This window comes from Parambassis ranga, chromosome 4 (genome assembly GCF_900634625.1).
Source record: "Parambassis ranga chromosome 4, fParRan2.1, whole genome shotgun sequence".
NCBI classification, from domain to species: Eukaryota; Metazoa; Chordata; class Actinopteri; family Ambassidae; genus Parambassis; species Parambassis ranga.
In genome coordinates this window covers 3,723,081-3,742,861 of record NC_041025.1, presented here as the reverse complement: position 1 = coordinate 3,742,861, position 19,781 = coordinate 3,723,081, and the positions used below count along the sequence as shown (strand labels likewise).

General features: G+C 40.5%; 1 protein-coding gene across 1 annotated transcript; it reads right to left on the bottom strand.

Moving 5' to 3' along the window:
- Positions 1-566: 566 nt before the first annotated feature.
- Positions 567-15,099, bottom strand: LOC114434562 (neuroligin-1-like). The gene is given in 9 exon segments (XM_028403878.1): positions 567-1,169; positions 1,487-1,564; positions 2,611-2,767; positions 5,003-5,163; positions 6,491-6,852; positions 6,945-7,211; positions 8,623-8,835; positions 14,438-14,480; positions 15,067-15,099. Coding segments are annotated over 9 exon segments (1,917 nt in total).
- Between the last annotated feature and the right edge of the window lie 4,682 nt (positions 15,100-19,781).

Here is a 19,781-nt window from a genome sequence, read left to right as displayed (position 1 = left end):
ACAAACAGAGTAATCTGCAGTGTGATGCCAAAGGAAAACAATATGTTTTCTTTCTTTTACAAAGTGCTCCCCTCTTCTCACCTCAAAGGCGTGTCTGATGCTCTGTTCTGCTTCCAGATAACACTGTCAAGCAGTCATTTGTCAAAAGATCCCGAAGGCCATATCTGTCGCTAGAAAGAAAAAGTACTGTACTTTGTTTTGCTGCAATATCAGAACAAAAATAATAATGAAAAAACATCCTCCTCTTTGTTTTAGCTTGTGAGGTTGTTTTTTCCTTATATGTATTTTTTCTTCTTGTCTTTTATTTTTGTACAAAAACATAATTGTTCTTTTTTTTTTTTTTTCCACTGGTCCAAACCTTCCGAAACCCATGACTATATCCCCTCAGGTATTAACAGGGTGTCGTACGATCCCAGTGTAATTCCATGGCAACTCCAGGCTGGCGTTTCAGCTCCTGACATATCTGTGTTTGTCAGCAAGTCGGCCCTAAGTGTCTGCTGCAGCAGCGGCGTTGGCTTTGTGCCCCAGCCGTCAGAGTCTCTGCCTGCATGAGTGCATCTGCTTGGCTATACCCGAGTGGTGGAGTGTGAGTGCGGGTGTGGGTGGGGCAAGGTGTTATTCTGCCCGCTGCTAGGGAAGGTGTTGAAAGAATGGAGCGAGGTAAGCCCTCCCATGGTGCTGGGGATCATGGTTATGGTGTTCGGCGTCATAAGCGGGATGTCGTCCGGCGAGCGCCTCATGGCCAGAGTGTAGTCCGGCGGGCAGGCAGTCCTCAGCACCACATCGTGCGGGTGCAGGGAATCGCCCACTCCCCTGCAGTCCCGGTCCAGGTCCGAATGCTGCTTCATCTGCAGGGACATGATCTCCTCCTCCTGAGTGTGGGCCAGGTCGTTTGCAGCGCTCCGCTGGGGGCTGCAGCGCCTGTGGACGTCGTGCCGGCGTTTATCCTTTTTGTAGTAAAGTGCGGCAAAGGCCAGGATGTTTAGAAAAAGCAGGGAGGCTCCCACAGCAATGGTGACTGATAGCTCAGTGGAATAGTCGCGCTGGTCCACCAGGTGCGGTTGGTTGTGGCTGTCCTGGGTCTCAGTGGGGAACGGGGTAGGGTTTGGACGCTTGGTCACCAGAACTTTGGTCTTTGGTGTGCGGTTTGTAACCTCTGGTGGTGGGATCTGTAGATAGGAAAGACACATAGGTAAAACCAGTGCAACAATATCAATGAAGCAAAGGTATTTTGTTTAGACCCAGGCAGCAAACTCTGGATGTGACAAGACTTGACTGAACAAGCTAAATTTGTATGTACAACCTCATAAGTAAGTGGTCACAGGCAGCTCTATCGGTTGAGTTTGGTAGAAAATACTTGAGTGTTTGTGTTTAAGAGGTGACAGAGATGACTGATAAAAAAGGCTGATGTGTACTTTCCCTTTAAATTTTGTTTACTGTGAAAGTTATGTGGACAGAATATACATACAAGTACTTTAGTACCAACCTTGGTGGTGGTAGGGATGAGTTGTGTAACCTCATTGAGGCTGTGTAGATGAGGGACCAGCTCCAACCACAAGTTGACCTGGGTAGAGGACAGACAATATTCAAATTTAACAAGAGCAACAAAACGTATCTTATCTCTCAGTTTTATTTACATAGCACTGAACAGTGGAACTGATGGGCCAGATCAGGGCACTTTGCATATTGAAACCCAACAATGTTCATTTGGTTTTTACTTGATGACAGCAGGAGGGAACAAAGCCACAACAACAACAACTTTTAGGAAAGAAGCAATCTCGCGTTCAGGGTGGTGTCTGCCTCCACCAGCTGAGGTTAGGGAAGGGAAAAGATGAGCATTGAGATAAGAAATAAGCTGTCATGATATGACATGAGGATCTCTTTAGATTATCTGGGTTCACTGAGCCTTACATCAGTGATCCTGGATTACTGCTATCACAAAGTTACAACCAGCTCAGTTGGCTCCTTATCCAGCTATGAGCCCAATCACATGACAGATGTTATACAGGGCCAATCACATGCAGCACTAACAGATCGGGATATTAGGTAAATAAATTATAAATAAATTATTTACTGACTGAAACACAATGACTATGATTTACAGTAGATACTAACATTTGCTGAAATCATCTGATTGGCAGCATCTCCTGCTTCTGAACAACAAAACTACTTTACTATTGATTGGGACAGACCCAGGACATGCTGGATGGATTATAACTATATTATGCTTTATTCTCAGTTTAGGCTGCTGCCCCTGCGACCAGACCCCAGGTAACATGGTCTGGACTACTGAATGTATGTTAGGTCATTAATTTAGGTATTTACCCTTGATTCAATTTTGCTTGACATTAAACACCAGTTTTGCTGTGAGGATAAGGTACATGTTTGTTTTTCTAAGGAGAAGGTCAGAGATTTTTAAATTCCAAGTTGCCTTAAATGCAACATGACTCATGTCATTTCAATGTTAGGAAAGCTGTTTGAGTATTTAGTATTGAACTGAAGCATCAGGTGTGGTTGGTTGTGGCTGTCCTGGGTCTCAGTGGGGAACGGGGTAGGGTTAGGATGCTTGTTCACCAGAACTTTGGTGCAGTCAGTGAAATCGGACAGTACCTTGTTGGCACGGTAATGCTCTTTGACCCGAGGCTTCAGGCCAATGTGCAGGTAAAGCTGATCTTTCTGGTTGTAGCGTGTCCATGCCACTTCCTCAAAACGGTTGGGCTTGGTGTGGATGAACTTGGTGTCCTGGGGGACAGGCTGGTTGGGGTCTCTGTGAAAAAAAGGTTAAGAAAATGGTTATGGAATATAGAAGCTTTGCCTCTATTGTTGTTTACAGGAAGGGATACACTGAAGGTGGTCTGGATCTTATGTGACGCCACTGTCTGCTTAATAAAATTTTAATTTTGACCTAAGTGTAGCATCTGCCTCGGGCTAATCAGTATAATTATGAAAATACTGGAATGCAGTGATGAAATGCAGCCCCTAGGTTTCATCAAATTTTAATCAACAGTGTCTGAGATATCACACCTGATAAAATCCAAAAAAGGTCAAAAGGGGTATTATTGCTCGCAGATGATTGGATTTCTAAAGCTTCTGATTGGATGAAAAGGTCTTAAGATAGCTAATAACTAAGTTTTACTAATGTGAAGTTTTATTTTAATGCTTTAAAAAAAAAATTGCATGTCACAGTTTTTAAATTATGGATGTCTCCTAGGAAGTGAACCCATTATATATAATTTATACATGAAAAGAAAGCTTCCAGGCAAGAAAAATGTTTGGGTAAAGATGCAGTTCAACCATGCTGATAATCCCCATAAAACATATGCTTCAGTGGTTGCTATAGAGAACTTAGCAGCAGCTTTGTTTTAATGTTATGTGCGTTCTATTTTTAGTAAAGGTTAGACTTTAGTCATAATAACAAGATGCACTTTAAGTAGAGGTCAGCAACCATTCTTTATATATACAGATAAACTTAAAGAACACATTTACTATCCTGCGCTAAATTATCAAGCCATGTGGGCTGTGGAGCCCCATTCAGACCCATTGAGCGCCCCATTGTCTGAGAGCAGCACCACAGAGCCGACCAGACCTCATCAGGAACACTCTTAACCATTTAAATCAGTGGCATAAATCTCCCAGGTACCCGGCATTCCACGTCAATTTGGGATTATATATGTAGATCATTAGTGCCTTTCTGTTACCCCCTCAGGGCCACTGGGCAGTGCACAGGGAAAAAATAAGAAAAGACAATGCGCTCCCGAAAATCAATTACGGCCATGACTATGTGCTGGAAGGCAACATGAGGCAGGAGAAGGGGGAAAAAGGTTTTTAATTTAGTCGCATGGAGGCTGTTTCTCTGCAGGCTATGGCCATTAATTAATAATATATCTGAAGATACAGCATGTATCTGCAAAGAATACCAATTACATTATAAAGTCCATAAAACCAAATAGCACAATTTTCTACTCCCAGTCATCAAATGTTGGTTAGTACTTAGGAAACACAATCAAGCAGGGGTTAATTTGCCTTAGATCCCGCCAAATAGGATGCACGTGGTTTTAACACGTATAACTAATAATCCTTGCCTCTGATGCTGAGAAATAAAGCATTTGGTTTTGAAAATGTCTTTGTTTTAATGCGTTGTTGTTGCACTTCCTGTTTTTAAGCCCCTTGACACTTGAATTCTGGTTAAAGTCTGGGGAATGAGGCCTGGATTTAAACTGATGTGTCACGTTCACACATTAAGCTCACAGCAGGCAGCTGTCCATGCGAGACACACTGCGGCTGCTTCAGCAAAGTGTGCAGTATCAGAGGAGGAGAGGAGGACACGCCTGGAATACCGGACATTTTTTGTGTTCATTTTGAATCTACACGTATCATCTGGCACCTGCGTAACACACGGTTACTGCTGGGAATCATGTTGTAAGGAGGTACACAAGGCACTGAGCAACTAACAGGTCTAACACCAGGAAGAGGGACATCTCGGTATCTGAGTGCATGTCAGAATTGAGAGTAATGTTTCCAACAAAACCAGAGACAAGTCCTGCTAAAGTTGGAAGTCTTATCTTGAGGGCAAATGAGGATGATTTGTCTCTGCTTGCACCCGACAAAATCTTGGTCAATGTAATGTTAAATGCTTTATTTGGGTCACTGACCAGTGAAAACGTCCATTTTGTCTGTTAGTTGAAAAGAATCCCATTTGCATTTGGAGCCAATCAAACCCCTGCACTGTTATAAATGTGTAGCTGTTAATTATGAGAGTTCTGGCATTTGCCTCTGTTCCTCCTCTCAAAAGAACTATTGTAGCATTCTGGCTGACAGCTAATCCTACTGAAATGGAAAAAAATACACAATTTTGACAATGGAATTTTTGACAATGGAACAATAGCATCTTTTTTTTCTAATTACTGTGATGTGGCTACATCACAATGGTTCTGTCCAGCTCTGTTTGGGACAACAAGTAAAAACTAAGCTCAACTGGCCCTTATCTGTAGCATCCTCATACCCAGTCTTAGCAAAGTTGGTCCAGTAGGTCATGACCACGGCGCTGAGCATCACATCATTCTTGGAGAAATTGCAGGGAAACAGCTCTGTTGGTCCAATCATTGGGAGGCCGAACACATATGGAATCTCATCTCCATGTGCTGCATCTGCCCATGGTGGAACCTAAACAAGCATCAGATCACATAAGTGTGATTATTTACATGTGACAGGTGAAATTACTAAGGATTACATGTGCACAATAGTGAGAGATGATACATATTGTGTACGGACAGACAGAAGATGGGAAGGTGGGTTTTTTGAGAAAGAATATGTGCATTATTAAGTATATCACAGAGAGATACAAGATGAGAAATAAGGGGGATGTTGCTGACAGAAGAAAATTGCTATAAATATTGAGTGCATTTTCAAGCTACAGTGAAATAAAAAATAATAAGTGTAAAAGGATTTTAATCACCATTCCTTATTTTCTTTTTGGACTTAATAATTAGTTTAGTGTCATAGTAACAAACGAAATCTTGAGAGTACAGCTAAGAACAAAGCTTTCAAAAAAAGTAGGTCAAATGGCAGAAAATTCACATCACCGTGAGTTATTTTCACTTCAAATAACACTTTATAAATGTACATTGACAATTGGTCCAGAGAAAAACAGGCCCAGGATCAATAGAGGACCTCTGTGCACACACAGGATCTGAGCATGTCATTTAAACTCCATTTAACATAAGTTGTTTAATATGATACAGTGTTTAAGTTAGCCACTTTCTGTTTATGAAAAATGTCAATATATAAAAAAAACTGTTAGAATGAAATAATGACATCTGCAAAAAAAAATCTTCTTCACATACTTGACTGGTGATTAATAGATTTTTTCAAATTATTCCAAATTTTTCAAATTATGGACAACAAAATTTTACTAAGTATAAGCCATAACCTAATAAATCCAATGCAGGTCAAAAACTGCAGGTCCTTGAACAGCTACTTTTGTGTACAGGATACATTTTTATATCGCTAATAATCAAGGTTTTTAATTCTGATCAATTAGACTAGGTCTGGTAGACACTGTCCACCTAGGTTCCCTTTTACATTTTACAGCTTTGCCTGTAGTTGGATTAACCAGGTGTTGGATGGAGTTAGAGGCCTCCAACACAGAGACAACCAGAGCCACCACCTCTAAACTGCTCTTCAGAAAACCAAAAGTGTGGTTGATGTCACATGTTCATTCATTTTTATCAACATAAATCCGATTTGACAGAGACATTCAAAACTCCATCCAATCAGAGAGTTCCTCTGCCTTTATCTCTGCTTCTTTCATGTGCTGTGCATTAATATTGAGCGGTTACTATGCTACACTATGATTTATTTTACAGTTTTTCTAATGTTGTAAAATCTCTGGTCGGCTACTATCAGTTGTAAAGTGGCCGACTACTTGTTTTTACCTTTATCTGATTAAAATGCACAATGTGTACCATCACCCTGAAGTCCAGCTGCTCACCTGCTCTGTCTGACAGTGGTGGTAGAAGGCGTAGAAGTAGGTTGGTGATCCAAAACTGGAGTGCAGGTCTGCTGTAGCCACAGCCGGTGCCACCCACTGGTGATCTGTGAAAAGGGCCAGCAGAGTCTTCCTGCGTGTCTCCGGGTTGTGCCTGTCGGCCCAGTCAGTGTACATAAACTTAATAGTCTCCCGCAGGATGTCTTTGCCTTCCGGGTAGCCATAGAGGTCATCCACAAAGCTGGACACAGCGTAGTCAAAGTCATTAGCCTGGACGCCATTTTCGTTGTCCACAATAAGCTCCACGAATTTAAGACCCTCGCCCTGGTTGACTCCCAGCATTATATCATAGTTGAGGAACTCGCCTGAAAAGAGATGGCACAGATTGATGAATTACACGTTCAGGATAAGAACATTATCGGATGTTTGCTGGTACTAAAGTAAAATCAATTGATACCTTGCTCCATCAGGATCTGGGGGTCATCAGGTATAACATCTCCATCAATAACAGGGCCAAAGGCAATGTGGTAGCGTGCTGGCTGGATGTCTTGATCTACAAGCTCCTTGTAATGTTTCTTCTGCAGACACACCACCAGCTCCACTGTGTCCTCCAGGTTGCAGCCCACCTTACGGGCCAGCATACGGGCGTACTTGGCAGGCTGAAAACTGACGGCCCAGCTAGACAGAGCTGTGCCGCTCTGAGCGATGGCTCTCTGGAACAGGCCTGGAGACACAAACAGCAGAGGGGCCATGAGGAAGAAAGCAGGCGAATGTTTGGGGCCCTCTAAAGGCCAATTTGCATTGACAACAATAAACCCTTTTAAAGAAAGTGCTTCAGATAAAGAGGGTGCAAAAAACACCAGCTGTTTCAGAAGGAGAGTGTGTTAAAGAGTTCTGCTGAACATTATTGTGAGTTGAATGTAACAGAATCTTCAGTATACACACTTTAGCTGTGGCTCAAGGCATTTTGGTTTGGTTGTGTACATCCATACTCCTGCCCTCTTCTGTTTTCTGCTTCAACGTTGTTCAGTCCAGATTTGATACCCGTATAAGATTTTCATGCTTAATTCTGTACTACATGGTCATCGGGGAGCTGGAGCCTAACCTAGCTGTCAATGGGTGAGAGGTGGGGTACACTCTACACAGGTTGCCAGTCTATCGCCTTAGGCTGGTAGTTTGATTGTGGCCTTATCCTCTGTGTTTCCTTCCACATGTGTTTGTCTTTGTACTCCAGCATCTAATGTTCCAGCCATTTTTAAGTGTGTTTTTTTTTACCTTCTTCATCATATGACAAATTATCAGATACCTCTGTATAATGTTGTTAGTACAGATTGTTCTGCATACTCAGCCTTATTAGGGATTTAAAATGTTTGGTCCAGGAACAACACAAGATGGTGGATGAACAGATTTTTGCCAAAAAAGCATTTGCTAGTCATGACAATTTGTCACACAAATAATGTTTAACAGGATAAAATGGGTGTTTTGATTTTGGATGTTATATCCACAGATTACTCTGTGTCTCACTATTACATATATCTTTAACTGATTATTGTTTTTGTTTTAATAACAGTAGAGTTATCGTTGTTAAACATTTGGTCATGTGAAACTCATCTTGCAGGAAACAGCTGCCCCAAGTGACCTCAATATGTTTGATATAATCTGAATATATATTTCGACATAGAAAAAGTTATGCAATTTTTAGAATTACATCAATGGCTCATATTTAAGTATGTATACTGGTGTTTTTGTGTTAAAAACACATCATCTGAGTGAAGTCTCCTGTGGGGTATGCAGTTTTGACTACAAAACAAGATTATAACCCATCTAAACCGCCTTTAATTACTCAGGGTGTGCATTCAACGAAGTATAATTGCAGCACTTTATTTCACCTTCTGGAAACAGTACTGTTTCAAGCCATTATTGTACCTTAACGCTGTAGTTATACAGGAGAAAGGCACCATAGAAGACACAAAGTCATACATTAGGACGCACAGCCAAAACAATTTATATATAAAAAACAGCATCCCTGGTCTATTTTAGGTTTCCGCAGCACCTGCCCACACAGTCACACACTGCTGCACACTGCATACACACTTAAATATACATAAAGATCCCAGGTGAATTCCCGTGACTACCTTTGGTGGAGTTGCTCCACCGGTTGCCCTCAGAGTAGTGAGACAGCGTGAGCAGGTTCACGCAGGAAGCCCCGGCGCCCGAGCCGAACACAGTGATACGTAACGGGTCGCCGCCAAAGGCTGCAATGTTCTCACTGGTCCAACGCAGAGCCTGGATCTGATCCAACAAACCATAATTTCCTTTGGCTGCCTGGTCTCCGGTACTCAGGAACCCTGCACAACAGGAAAAAAAAAATAGATGTTAGTTTATGGTATTTTCTTTGCTATTATCAGGACCTAAACAGTTTAGGATACATTGCAAGAGAGGATAAAATGGTTCAACAAAAATAAACAGTGTATTCCAGTGAGACTTTGTTTTCAGAAATGGGAAATGTATGCCTTTATTCAACAAGAATCCAAAATAAAGTAATTGCCTGAACCTGAAAGTCCACTAAAAAGCAGGAATGCACCATTTGTACCTCAAACAACCTGTACTAAATAATAAAATGTTCACACAAGCAACATTCTGTAAAACACACATTTCTGCCTTTCTCAGTGCAGCTAGGAAAACATGACTTATTTCACAAGGACGAAGGCATGATTGCATTACAAAGAAATACAGTTGAAGTATGTGATTATTCTAGGCAGTATTTTTGCATTCAATCATTATGACAGCATCAGACAGATAAGTAATGCTCCCTTAAAAACCCAAAGGATTTTGAGAAGAGAAGTTACAGTTTGTAAAGCAGTTTTGAGGAACTTTTTATTTTTCTCTCTCTTCCATGAATAGCTTTACAGTTAATGATCAAACAAGATAAAAAGTGAAGACCATCAGGGACACAACTATTTTTTTTTCCTTTTCATTTATTTTCTTTTTGATCTCCTTAATACATAGAGAATAAACAAAAAATGTACTTTTAGATAATCAGGGCAGAACTGCAAGTGGATAACAAGGCTGTGTTTTTTTTTCATTGTGTAAAGAAAACATGCACGCTATTTGATATTTTGGTGCAAATACAGCCAACAGTTATTACCCTGTAGAGCCACTTAGTGCTAAATATACTAACTTATTTGATATATATTTTATATATATATTTTAGAGAGACATGTACTGTATGTTAAAATCCAGTCATAAAAAACTACCGGTATTTGCCAGAGTCAGCTTATTTTTTTTCCCCCCACACCAAAGAATCAATGTCCATCCCTCTCCCTCTATGTGCTTTATAGTGAAATACATTAATTATGTCTGTAATTTTGGTCTTATATTTGTGTAGATTATAGGAAGTAACCAAGCTAAAGTGGAAGAAAGCAACAAGCAGAAATCAAATAATTCCGCAGGTTTGCACAAAAAAAATTAAAAAAAAAAAAGCACCATCCATTTTTGGGGGGGTCCAATTAAACCCCTCTGATACTGCTGGCCAGTGAGGCTAAAGAGCCAACACTAGTGAGGTATGAATGTACTGACGAGTGAAGGACCTTCAAGTATACCCACAGGAGGGCTTCGGTCTTTTAGAGCAATTGTGTCCAGCCCCCAACCGTCTCCTACTTCCTTTTGATTTCCATGCTAAAAGCTCCATTACCTGCTGCAAGCACCAAGGGATCCCTTTGCACCCACAAACCCCCAACCGCCAACCCCTCACATATTTCCTGCACTGTCCTCTTTCATGTTCTCATTCTCCCCAACTGTCCCACTTGGTGGGCTAAATGAAATGCTTATTACCCAGTGTCAGTCAGCACCACACTGCTCAGTTCCACTGGGATGCATAGGGGCGCCACCAGTAATGCCTTTGAGGCGGTACATGCTGCTGAATGGAATGACGATCACTGATTCATGAAGTAACATTGTGTGATTTCGGTCACATCTTTAAAATGAAACCAGTATTATAGACCGATATTTTCAAAATAAGAGCCAGGTTCTAAACACTGTCATTGTTTGGTCATGACAGGGCGTCACATATGGACACACGGTCAGTGTCACATCAGGCAGTGATTCATATCTTATAGAAGGGGTGGGATGTGTTACCAAGGTAACCAAGACCCCCCCCCCCCCAATTGGGTTTACATAGTGGTCAAGTCTTGTTAGTAAAAGCTATATAATTACATTACATTGTATATACCTTTCTATACAGACATTACACTATGTTGCATTATGAATCGTAAACTTTTATGGCATACACAATAATTTGCATTAATGTGGCTGTTAATGGGATGTTTTTTATGCACGGTACATAGCACATGCATAATTGCAATAACTATAATGAATATATTATGTTTCGTTTGCTAGTACAGTCTCTTCTAAATACTTACATTATGACTGTAAATATCTGTTTTATATGTGGCTGAGTAATAAGGAATCAGTTAATGAATATGATGGCACACGCATGCACACAAAAAGTTGATTTAAAAAATGTCATGACTTCACACATACACTCATGCTTCACACATATGCACTAGTGAAAGCCTGTAAGCAAATCACTGCACCAGCCCAATATAGTACATTTGCATCCACACACACACACGCACCCCGAGCTGACTGTTTAATTGAGTTCATTCCTTTTTCTTATTTCCCTTCCACTGGCTTATTTATTTATTTGTGTATGTTCTTTATCAAAGCCTAATCTGGTGGAAGCAACAGCAGTCATCTACAAGAAAGATTTTAATTGATTCAATTTAACTGCAGTGCAGGGATGGGCTGGCAATCACAAAGAGCGAGGCAGGAAGAATGATTAGTATACGCCAGCAGCAGTGATAGGGCAAGCAGAGTGTAGGGCTCTACCTCCCTGTCAGACACATGCACATAAGCACACATACATACACACACACACACACCACCTACTATAATGCAGAAATGTAAGCCAAAAAAGAAAGAAAGCTGAACTGCATCAGATTTCAGACTGATCACTCAGATTTCCTGCATTTGACAGAAATGACATGATATTGAAACCAAAGTAAAGCTTATTTTTATTTTGTATCTCTTACATTATACTGTCCTCCATTGGAGACAACATTTTGTGAGATGATTTTGAGAAATAAATATGTTCAAAAATGAAAGTTTATGAACTGCTTAAAGTGCTACAGGAAAAAAAAAATCCAAAAAGACAATGTCCAGGACTATTATGTGTTACTTAATTTGACTTATTAATCTATAATTAATTTTCTAGCAAAAACACCTTCAATTTAATCTGCAAAATTATTGAGACAAAAATAATTTTGTGAAGTCCTTAAAATTCTGCAGGAAATAAGACAACAATACAAACAAAGAAGACTCAAAGAAATCCATTCATCACTTACATACACACCCCTTGAATACACTCTAGACACACTCCCTTTCCTCAGTATTGCACATACAGCACAGTGATCCTTTAATGCATGAGTCTTTGGTCACATGTTGTTACTGTGTTTTTTCTCCTATCACATGATGTCCGACATGCTTCGTTTTCCTTTACAATCAAGATATACACCACCAGTCTATGTGCAAGGTTCAGGTATAAAGGCTCCCGTCCGTGATCAGTGACACTGTGATTCAGCAGCTCGGCCTCTAAGCTCTCCTGGGATGACAATATTGAGGTGAATTCTGATCCAGGAATCCAGCTTTTATCCCCACTATCTCTGTTGAAGCAGAGAGGGAAGGCTAGACGAAGAGAAAGGTGGGATTTTTTTTTTCTCTGCACACATCTACTTTTCACAGTCATGGTCTGTATACTATAATCCTCTCTCTGTTCTCTCTCTTTCACTATCTGTCCTTTTTGACTCGGGGAAAGGCAGAAAAGACATGACAAAGAAGGGCAGAGGAAGGAGGAAATAGGGGAAAACACTGTCACTGAAGCATGTAAACTCTAGCAGCAGATGTGGCTTATTACAGTCGGTGAAATCAAAGGAAAATACCAAAATGGAAAGGAGGGAGGAAATAGCAAAGTTTTACAATGTAGAGAGATTAACAAGCATGCAGAGAATGAGGGGAGAGACAAAAGAATGAAGAGGAAGAAGAAATAAGACAAAAGAGGCAGAATGAGAGGAGAAAAATATGGCCTGTTGTCTCCAGTGATGACAGATTTATGGATTTGTGTCTCAGACATTGTGTAAAATTACCAGCTTTGAATTTTAATACATAAGGGTAAATAATAGTTAGCATCATTTGATCTAATTATCTTCTAGCTCCAAATTCTAAAATCTCAGCCATGGAGACAGTGGACAGCCTGACATACCTCTGTGCTTTCACCTCTCTGATAAATTGACATGGCTGGACAACACCAGGAAGGCTCACCAACGCCTGTGCTTCCTGAGAAAACCTAAAGAGGGCGGGGCTGAGCACTAACACACTGGTGCTGTCAGCATGCTGTCTGTGATAAAACTGTGTGCATGTTCATAAAACAGCCACTGCTCCCTCACAGAGCACCGATTGGTCCGAACCACCTGTGGTTTGTTGCAAACAAATAGCTTCAAGACTAGCTAGATGGATTTCTTGCAAGAATTCAGCCAGTTCAATGAAAAACATTAAGATTGCAAAACAATATTTTGCATGATCCCATTTATTCTTGTTGCTAATGCAGAAATATGGATTACAGAAAAAACCTATATGTAGTTTCATAATTCCAAATCCTATATCCCCTTTGTGCTCAGACATCCACCTCATCCTACACACCGCTCCTTTCATAAAACACACTGTAGTCACACCATGACCTCGCCTCATCACACTGCTTCACTCTGTGTCTGTCTACCTTAAAACAAATGGTGCAACAGCACCTCCAAATATTTACAGTGCCTCAGCAACACTCCATCTATATCATGCTCTCCCTCCCTGCACAACAACAACGGCGACGACGATGACAGCGAGGACGGCGGCGCGCTGAGAGGCGGCCGGCTGGGGAATATGCTGATGAGGCACAAAGCATTTCTCACTGGAAATAATGAATACAAAACTACGGGATATTCAGTCATTCAACCTTTATTTAGACAGCTCTGGGGACAAACGCAGAGCGGGCTCTCGTTTTCAGCTGTGCCCTGTTTGTGTGGTGACAGTTAAAAGTGTGCTTCAGCAGGCAAAAATGGACACCAGCATTTAACACCTAACAAAAATAGAGTGCATTATCATATGAATGCATTAAATGTGCAGTTGCAGAATAAAAAAAAAAGATGACATGTAGCAATGTAGACTCTTACAGTTAGCATCAGTAAAAGCCTTTTATGTGCAAATGTGTGTATCGTGTCCCATCACTGATATATTTTAGAAATAAAGAACATGTTCCTGCATATTTCACAGTGTCATAAATGGCTTGTGAAAAAGCACTGGTGACAAGGATAAGCACTCCGCTGTGTTCGCTGTAATCGGGGTTTGTATATTGATCCATATACTCTGGTAAGACTATATGAGCAGTTGATCTCCAGACTCTTCCAAAACAATATCTGGCAGCTGATTGGATGAACTACCTGTCCATATCTCACTGTCTACCTCAAGCTGATTTCAACCAATCAGATAAAAGGACATATGATGCAGTATAATGCAGCTGTCTTTAAACCACCCCTCTTAATCCAGCCAACACAAGATGTTCAATATATAAAGAAAGATAAAAACTATCCACACTACAGAAGCAACAGTAAGAGTAAAGTTCTACAGACAACAAAGGTGCCTTTTCACAATGCTAACAATTACCCATTTTGAGTTTGAGACCTCTGTTTTCTGGCGCCTTTGCAAGATAATATGTGCATATAAAGGTTCTTTTAAAGTGCCAAACACTGTAGCCACACATAATGCCTGTGCAACCACAGAACATGAAGTTGTGTGGACCACTGTTAGATCATTTGAAATGATCTGACCTTTTTCCAATGGTAAGCTAACCTATGACTCCTGGCCTGAACTATACAGTGCAGTGGTGCACTGGCTGTATCAAAGGAAGCAAGGTATCAGGAGAGTTAATGTGCTTAATAATGGTTAGTGTATTTCATGTAAATAATATTACACAAAATACAACAAAGTTATAATGTTTGGTGTTGGTAGAAAAAAAAATCATGTTTTAAATACCCAGAGAGTTCTTACACACAACTATAAGAGAGAAATGTCTTAAGTTATATTACCTTTGTAATCCAATTCAGTTTCAAGGGCAGCTGTGTATGTGTACACGTGTGTGTGTGTGTGTGTGTGTCTGGATTTGCATTTAAAAGGGACAACTTATCTTCACTAAGTAAAGTGACAGCACACAAGCTGAAGGTCCATATAAATAATAAAACCAGAGAGAGAGAAAGTGATAGCACACCAACAGAGGCAGTACTTATCCAACCTATGACATCATCACTCAAACTATGTTATTGTCTGTGCAGTTTAGAAAATGCAGTAATAGGAATAAATGTGTAAGAGACAATCTAATGTTATTGTTGCCTCAAACACACACACAACAGTTGCCGGTTAACGCAGCACGTAACAGGCTGTAAGTCAGAGGTGTCTATTACTGTAAATATTTTATGGTAAACCTCTTCATTCAGCGTCCATCCATCACTTTCCATCTTCCCGTGTTAATCCGCCATCTCCGTTTCCACGTCTATCAAACCCCTCCTCTCTATTACCTCCTCCGCCTTCACTTCTCCCTCCTCCTTGTACAAATCAAATTACACTGTCAACTTCAAAAATGAAATGAGCCGCCGTTCATATTTCTTGTTCTGCACAAACACAAACATGTGTTAATTTGTGTCGCTGCCCTAACAGATTTGCCTGCAGGACAAGCTCTAGTATAGATTACCTCCTTCTGCCGAGTTGAAGGGAGTGAAGGAGTGAGGGTGGTGGAGGGGGAGGGATGTGGATGTGATTAAATTGTTACTCAAGCTATTCTAGCTTTGTGGAGTGAATGCATAATAGCTTATAATTAAGAAAATTAAAGAAAAAGAAAAAGACCTTGACAGAACACAGAGAAAACGGTACTGGAATATCATTAAATAACACATGAAATGATCAATCAGACTTGCTAAAAGATGAAACAATGATAATTACATTTAAATAAAAATAAGCAAAGTAGGTTTAACTATTGAGACGACATAACTATAACAGAGATTTACCCTGCAGGTCACATTTAGATCTATTGTGCCTTCTAGGATCAGATCAGCACCACGTGTAGATACAATCTCTACACTATAATGGAAGATGCACCCCCAACCATTGGACCCAGCAAAAGGCTGCAGGTACGATTCAGAGTAGCTCAACAACATTAGAGTAGCTCAACAAGACAAATAGAGCACATAGAGCAGCATCGCCTCCTTTCACCCAGGGCGTGTAACTCATTTGCATATTGAATAGATTGGGACAATCAAGATAAGAAGAACTCATTAAGAGCAGGAGCAAACGCAACAAGCCATAGATCAGGTGTTTGTGTGCCTGGTGAACCACCTGTAGTGCACGTCAAATGTGTTGTTAGAGGTTACCATGGTGGTGAGAGATTGGAATGTTTTGCTGCATAAGGCACCAAACCACAATCTTTTTTCTAAACCTAAGCAATTTTTAAAGTACTAAAACAAAAGTGCAGCAACGTTCACCACAGGTCAAGAAACACGTCAATGAAAGGCTTGTGTCCCAGTGTCCACAAACACTTGATCAATTGGTATCCCTGTGGTACTGAAAAGCCAATTTTCTCCGGTCCATGAAAAAAACAAAAAACAACAGAATACAGGGTATGACTGGCAAGTTTGTCGTTTTTCAGAGTGTACTTACAGTAAGCTGGATTTATGGCCCCCTCTGAACCACACACACACACACCTTTGAGATGTCAGATAGCTGGCGCCTCTTGTCACCCATTCACACCTACTTCACACCACACTTCATGTCTAGAGGTGAGAAGGGAGCAATGGACTTGGACTGACAGCACTGCACACCACAAACTTTACTGCTTTAAAAAAATAAAATAAACAATGAATGATACAGTTATTATGACATCATCAGCCTCATCAGCTCAATGTAAATTGAAGCCGGAACGCAGGTCAATAAATAAACCAAATAAATGAAATAATCTGATTACATTTTTTTCTTTGATTATTTTTTTCCTATCAGTAAAATGTGCCTCTAAGCTGCTGCCACTAAATATAAACAGTAGTCATATTTAACCATTATAAATATCATACAAAGAAACCAGTCAGCATGTCTGCTTCCCAGGTGGACGTGGATTAAAACACTGCTTTAACAGCACATACGGTATGTTTAATCGGATACGATCCCTGTGAGATGTTCTACCTGCAGTGAAGAGTACTCGTTTATGATATGAGCAGCTTAGCAGTTTAGCAAAAAGCTAAACAGTTTCACCTTGATACTTTGAAATCTGTCGGGCAGAAAGAAAGCCTCGGCCTCATGTGTTGTTTGGATATTTATTACTTTCAGAATTGAAATTATGACTGTAGGATGAGACAAATGTGAGTAACACTGTAAAAATCATTATTGTGCATGTTATGTATAAATAGCAGCTATCTGCACTTTCTTACAGCCTTCAAATTTCTTTATGTTATAATTTGCATCAAACATGCACTACTCTACAGCAAACACACTGTGATCGCACTACATATGTGTAGAAGTGTTAATAATAGGTATACATTGTGAGCTCGTACTACAACATGTAGCATCATAGCTGAATTATACACTATTTTTTGAACGACAGTGTAACATAAGACTGAAGAAAAGAGTAATAAAAATAACATTGGTAAATTTGTCTTCTCTTTTTTTATAATAATAGCTGCTAGTAAATGAAAAAGTGGAGCAGTGAGACGAAAGACACAGAGCTCAGCAGGATAAGAAGAAGTGAGGCTGGGCTGCTTTACCATACTAGGATGAAAAAGGGGAGGAGAGCTGCACATTTCCACAGGCTAAAGAACAGTCTGTGTGTGTGTGTGTTTGTTTATGCATGCATGCATGTGTTGAGTCCTGATGTGAATGGGTAAGCAGCTTCCTTTCTTAGCACAGGAACATTATTAGCATACAGGGAAGAAGTGCATCCCAGACAGTGAGGGATGAAAACAAAAAAAAAGGGGGGGGGGGGGGGGGACTAAACAGACAGATAGGAGAGACATTTTAGTGGGCGAGAATGAGGAGGGTGAGAGTAGATGACAATGTGAGAAAAGAGTGTGGGAGGTGCAGAGAGGAAAGATGGGGAGGGAGAAGGAGTGAAGTAAGAGGGCACTCAGAATGGAAGGTGGTATTTCAGAATAACATAAACCCTGCATAGGAAGTGAAGTCAGAGATAGCTCTGACACACACGCACGGTCCTGGTGGACAGATAATAAAATAAAGATGGGGGGGGGGGCACAAAGATAGACAGAGGGAATTAAAAAGTAATGCAGCTGCTCAAAGGGGTCAAAAGGCTTCTCTGGTGAAATAAAAAGATAGAAAGCATTAGCAGCATGTACTCCATTGGTGTGCTGAGGTGATGTGTGTCTAACATGGCATTCATTTTGTAGTTAGACCAAATCAGTGAATCAATGACAAACTAGAGTGAAGCTTCATTAATGGAAAAGAATGATGTTGGCTACACGGCGCCATTCTGACGTTTCCAAACATTACCTAGATTGTCAGGTCAATTTAGCGCATAGCAACCGAAATCCCATTTATTTTTTATTTTGCCTAACTTTTGCACATCATGGTTAGGGTTATGTGTAGCACTGAAATACCAAAATAGTAACAAATGACTTTGCTTGAGACAAAACTGCCATGTCTTCACCTGTGTATGCCCCTATACTGTACCCTCTACCCCTCTAATGAACTGCTGTGTGTTTGATTTAAAACAACCATATCAACCAGCTGGACTATATATGAAAGTATACAAAATGGGACAGATGACTGTGCTAGCTTACGCTGCCTAAAAATGTGGACTACTACCAGCATTACTTAACATGACTACCCTACAAACTCCATATAGGTCAGACTTTAACAGCTTGTTGCTTAAAATCTTGAGGCGAGGTGGCTTATAGATATGCATGTCTCTTATAAGAGCAGCATAAGCCGCTTAGTGCTTTTATAGTGGAGGCTCTAAGGTGGATTCAAAGCCATGGAGCTGTGCATCAGCAGCCCATCTGCACTGCTGCCACAGCAGAAAAGAAGAGGGAGACATGTTATCCACGTTATCTTATAGAATGAGAAACCGCAGGACAAGGCGGGAAAAGAGTCAAGTGAGACAAAAATTACCCTCTGCGGTTTCTGCCCGCACAAGCCTAGAGATGTCACTGCAATTCATTTGCATTCATTTAGTGTGAAGAGCTGCTGAAAATCTGAACCAGAAGACGACAGCGAGGTGTAGCAATATGCAGTGGTAGACAGTAAGCGCATCAGCCCTTGTAGCAGAGGAGGCCTCTGTGCTAGGACCTGGTCACAACTGTATGAAAACATAACCTTGAAATATGGTTTGAAGGTTGCAGAGGCTGCTTCATACATCATTACTATCACTATAGAGAGCTGCAGTTGATAATTTAAGTACATTTCACACTGATTGTGTGTTGACGGACACTGAAACTTATAGCACATGCGAGTTCTTGTGGGGGAATGTGTCGCTATGACGCTATGACAAGAATGTGTTGATTGACAAGCCTAGCTTGTCAATCAATGGTTCGATTTGTAGAGATGGACAGTGGGAAGGCAGACATCTTCATGTGATGGGGCTGTATCAAACACCAAATACATGTATACAACATGTCACTATGAAAGTGAAACTTTTATATGAAACAAAAATATTATTTTTTTACAGTTTTAATAAACTACAGTTTATTTGCCACTACAAATACTGACCTTGCAGCCCACAATGCTACAATATTACACATAATCAATGTTTTTTTTTTTTGCTGCAGATTCTGATGTCTGTGTCAGGATGTCAAATATTGAAAATAGGCTGTCCTTTAAGTGTATCAAAAGCCACCTCACCATTCCCTGTAAATGTAGGTGTTGTTTTCTTCTCTTCAGGTTTCTCACTGTACTGCTTTCAACTTTATGCAAATGATTAACAGTGACATGGGGGGGGGGGGGGGGGTGTCTTCCTGTGTCTTCCTTTTTTCTCTACACATCTCACCTCTTCCCTCTCAGCAATTATATTTTATTGCCATGAAAGTAAAGAACAATATCGCCCGAAGCAACAGAGCAAAAGATCAACATTTTACACGAAATCCTTTTCTCTTGTCATATTAAAGTCTCTCTCTCTCTCTCTCTCTCGCTCACTCTCTCTCTCAGT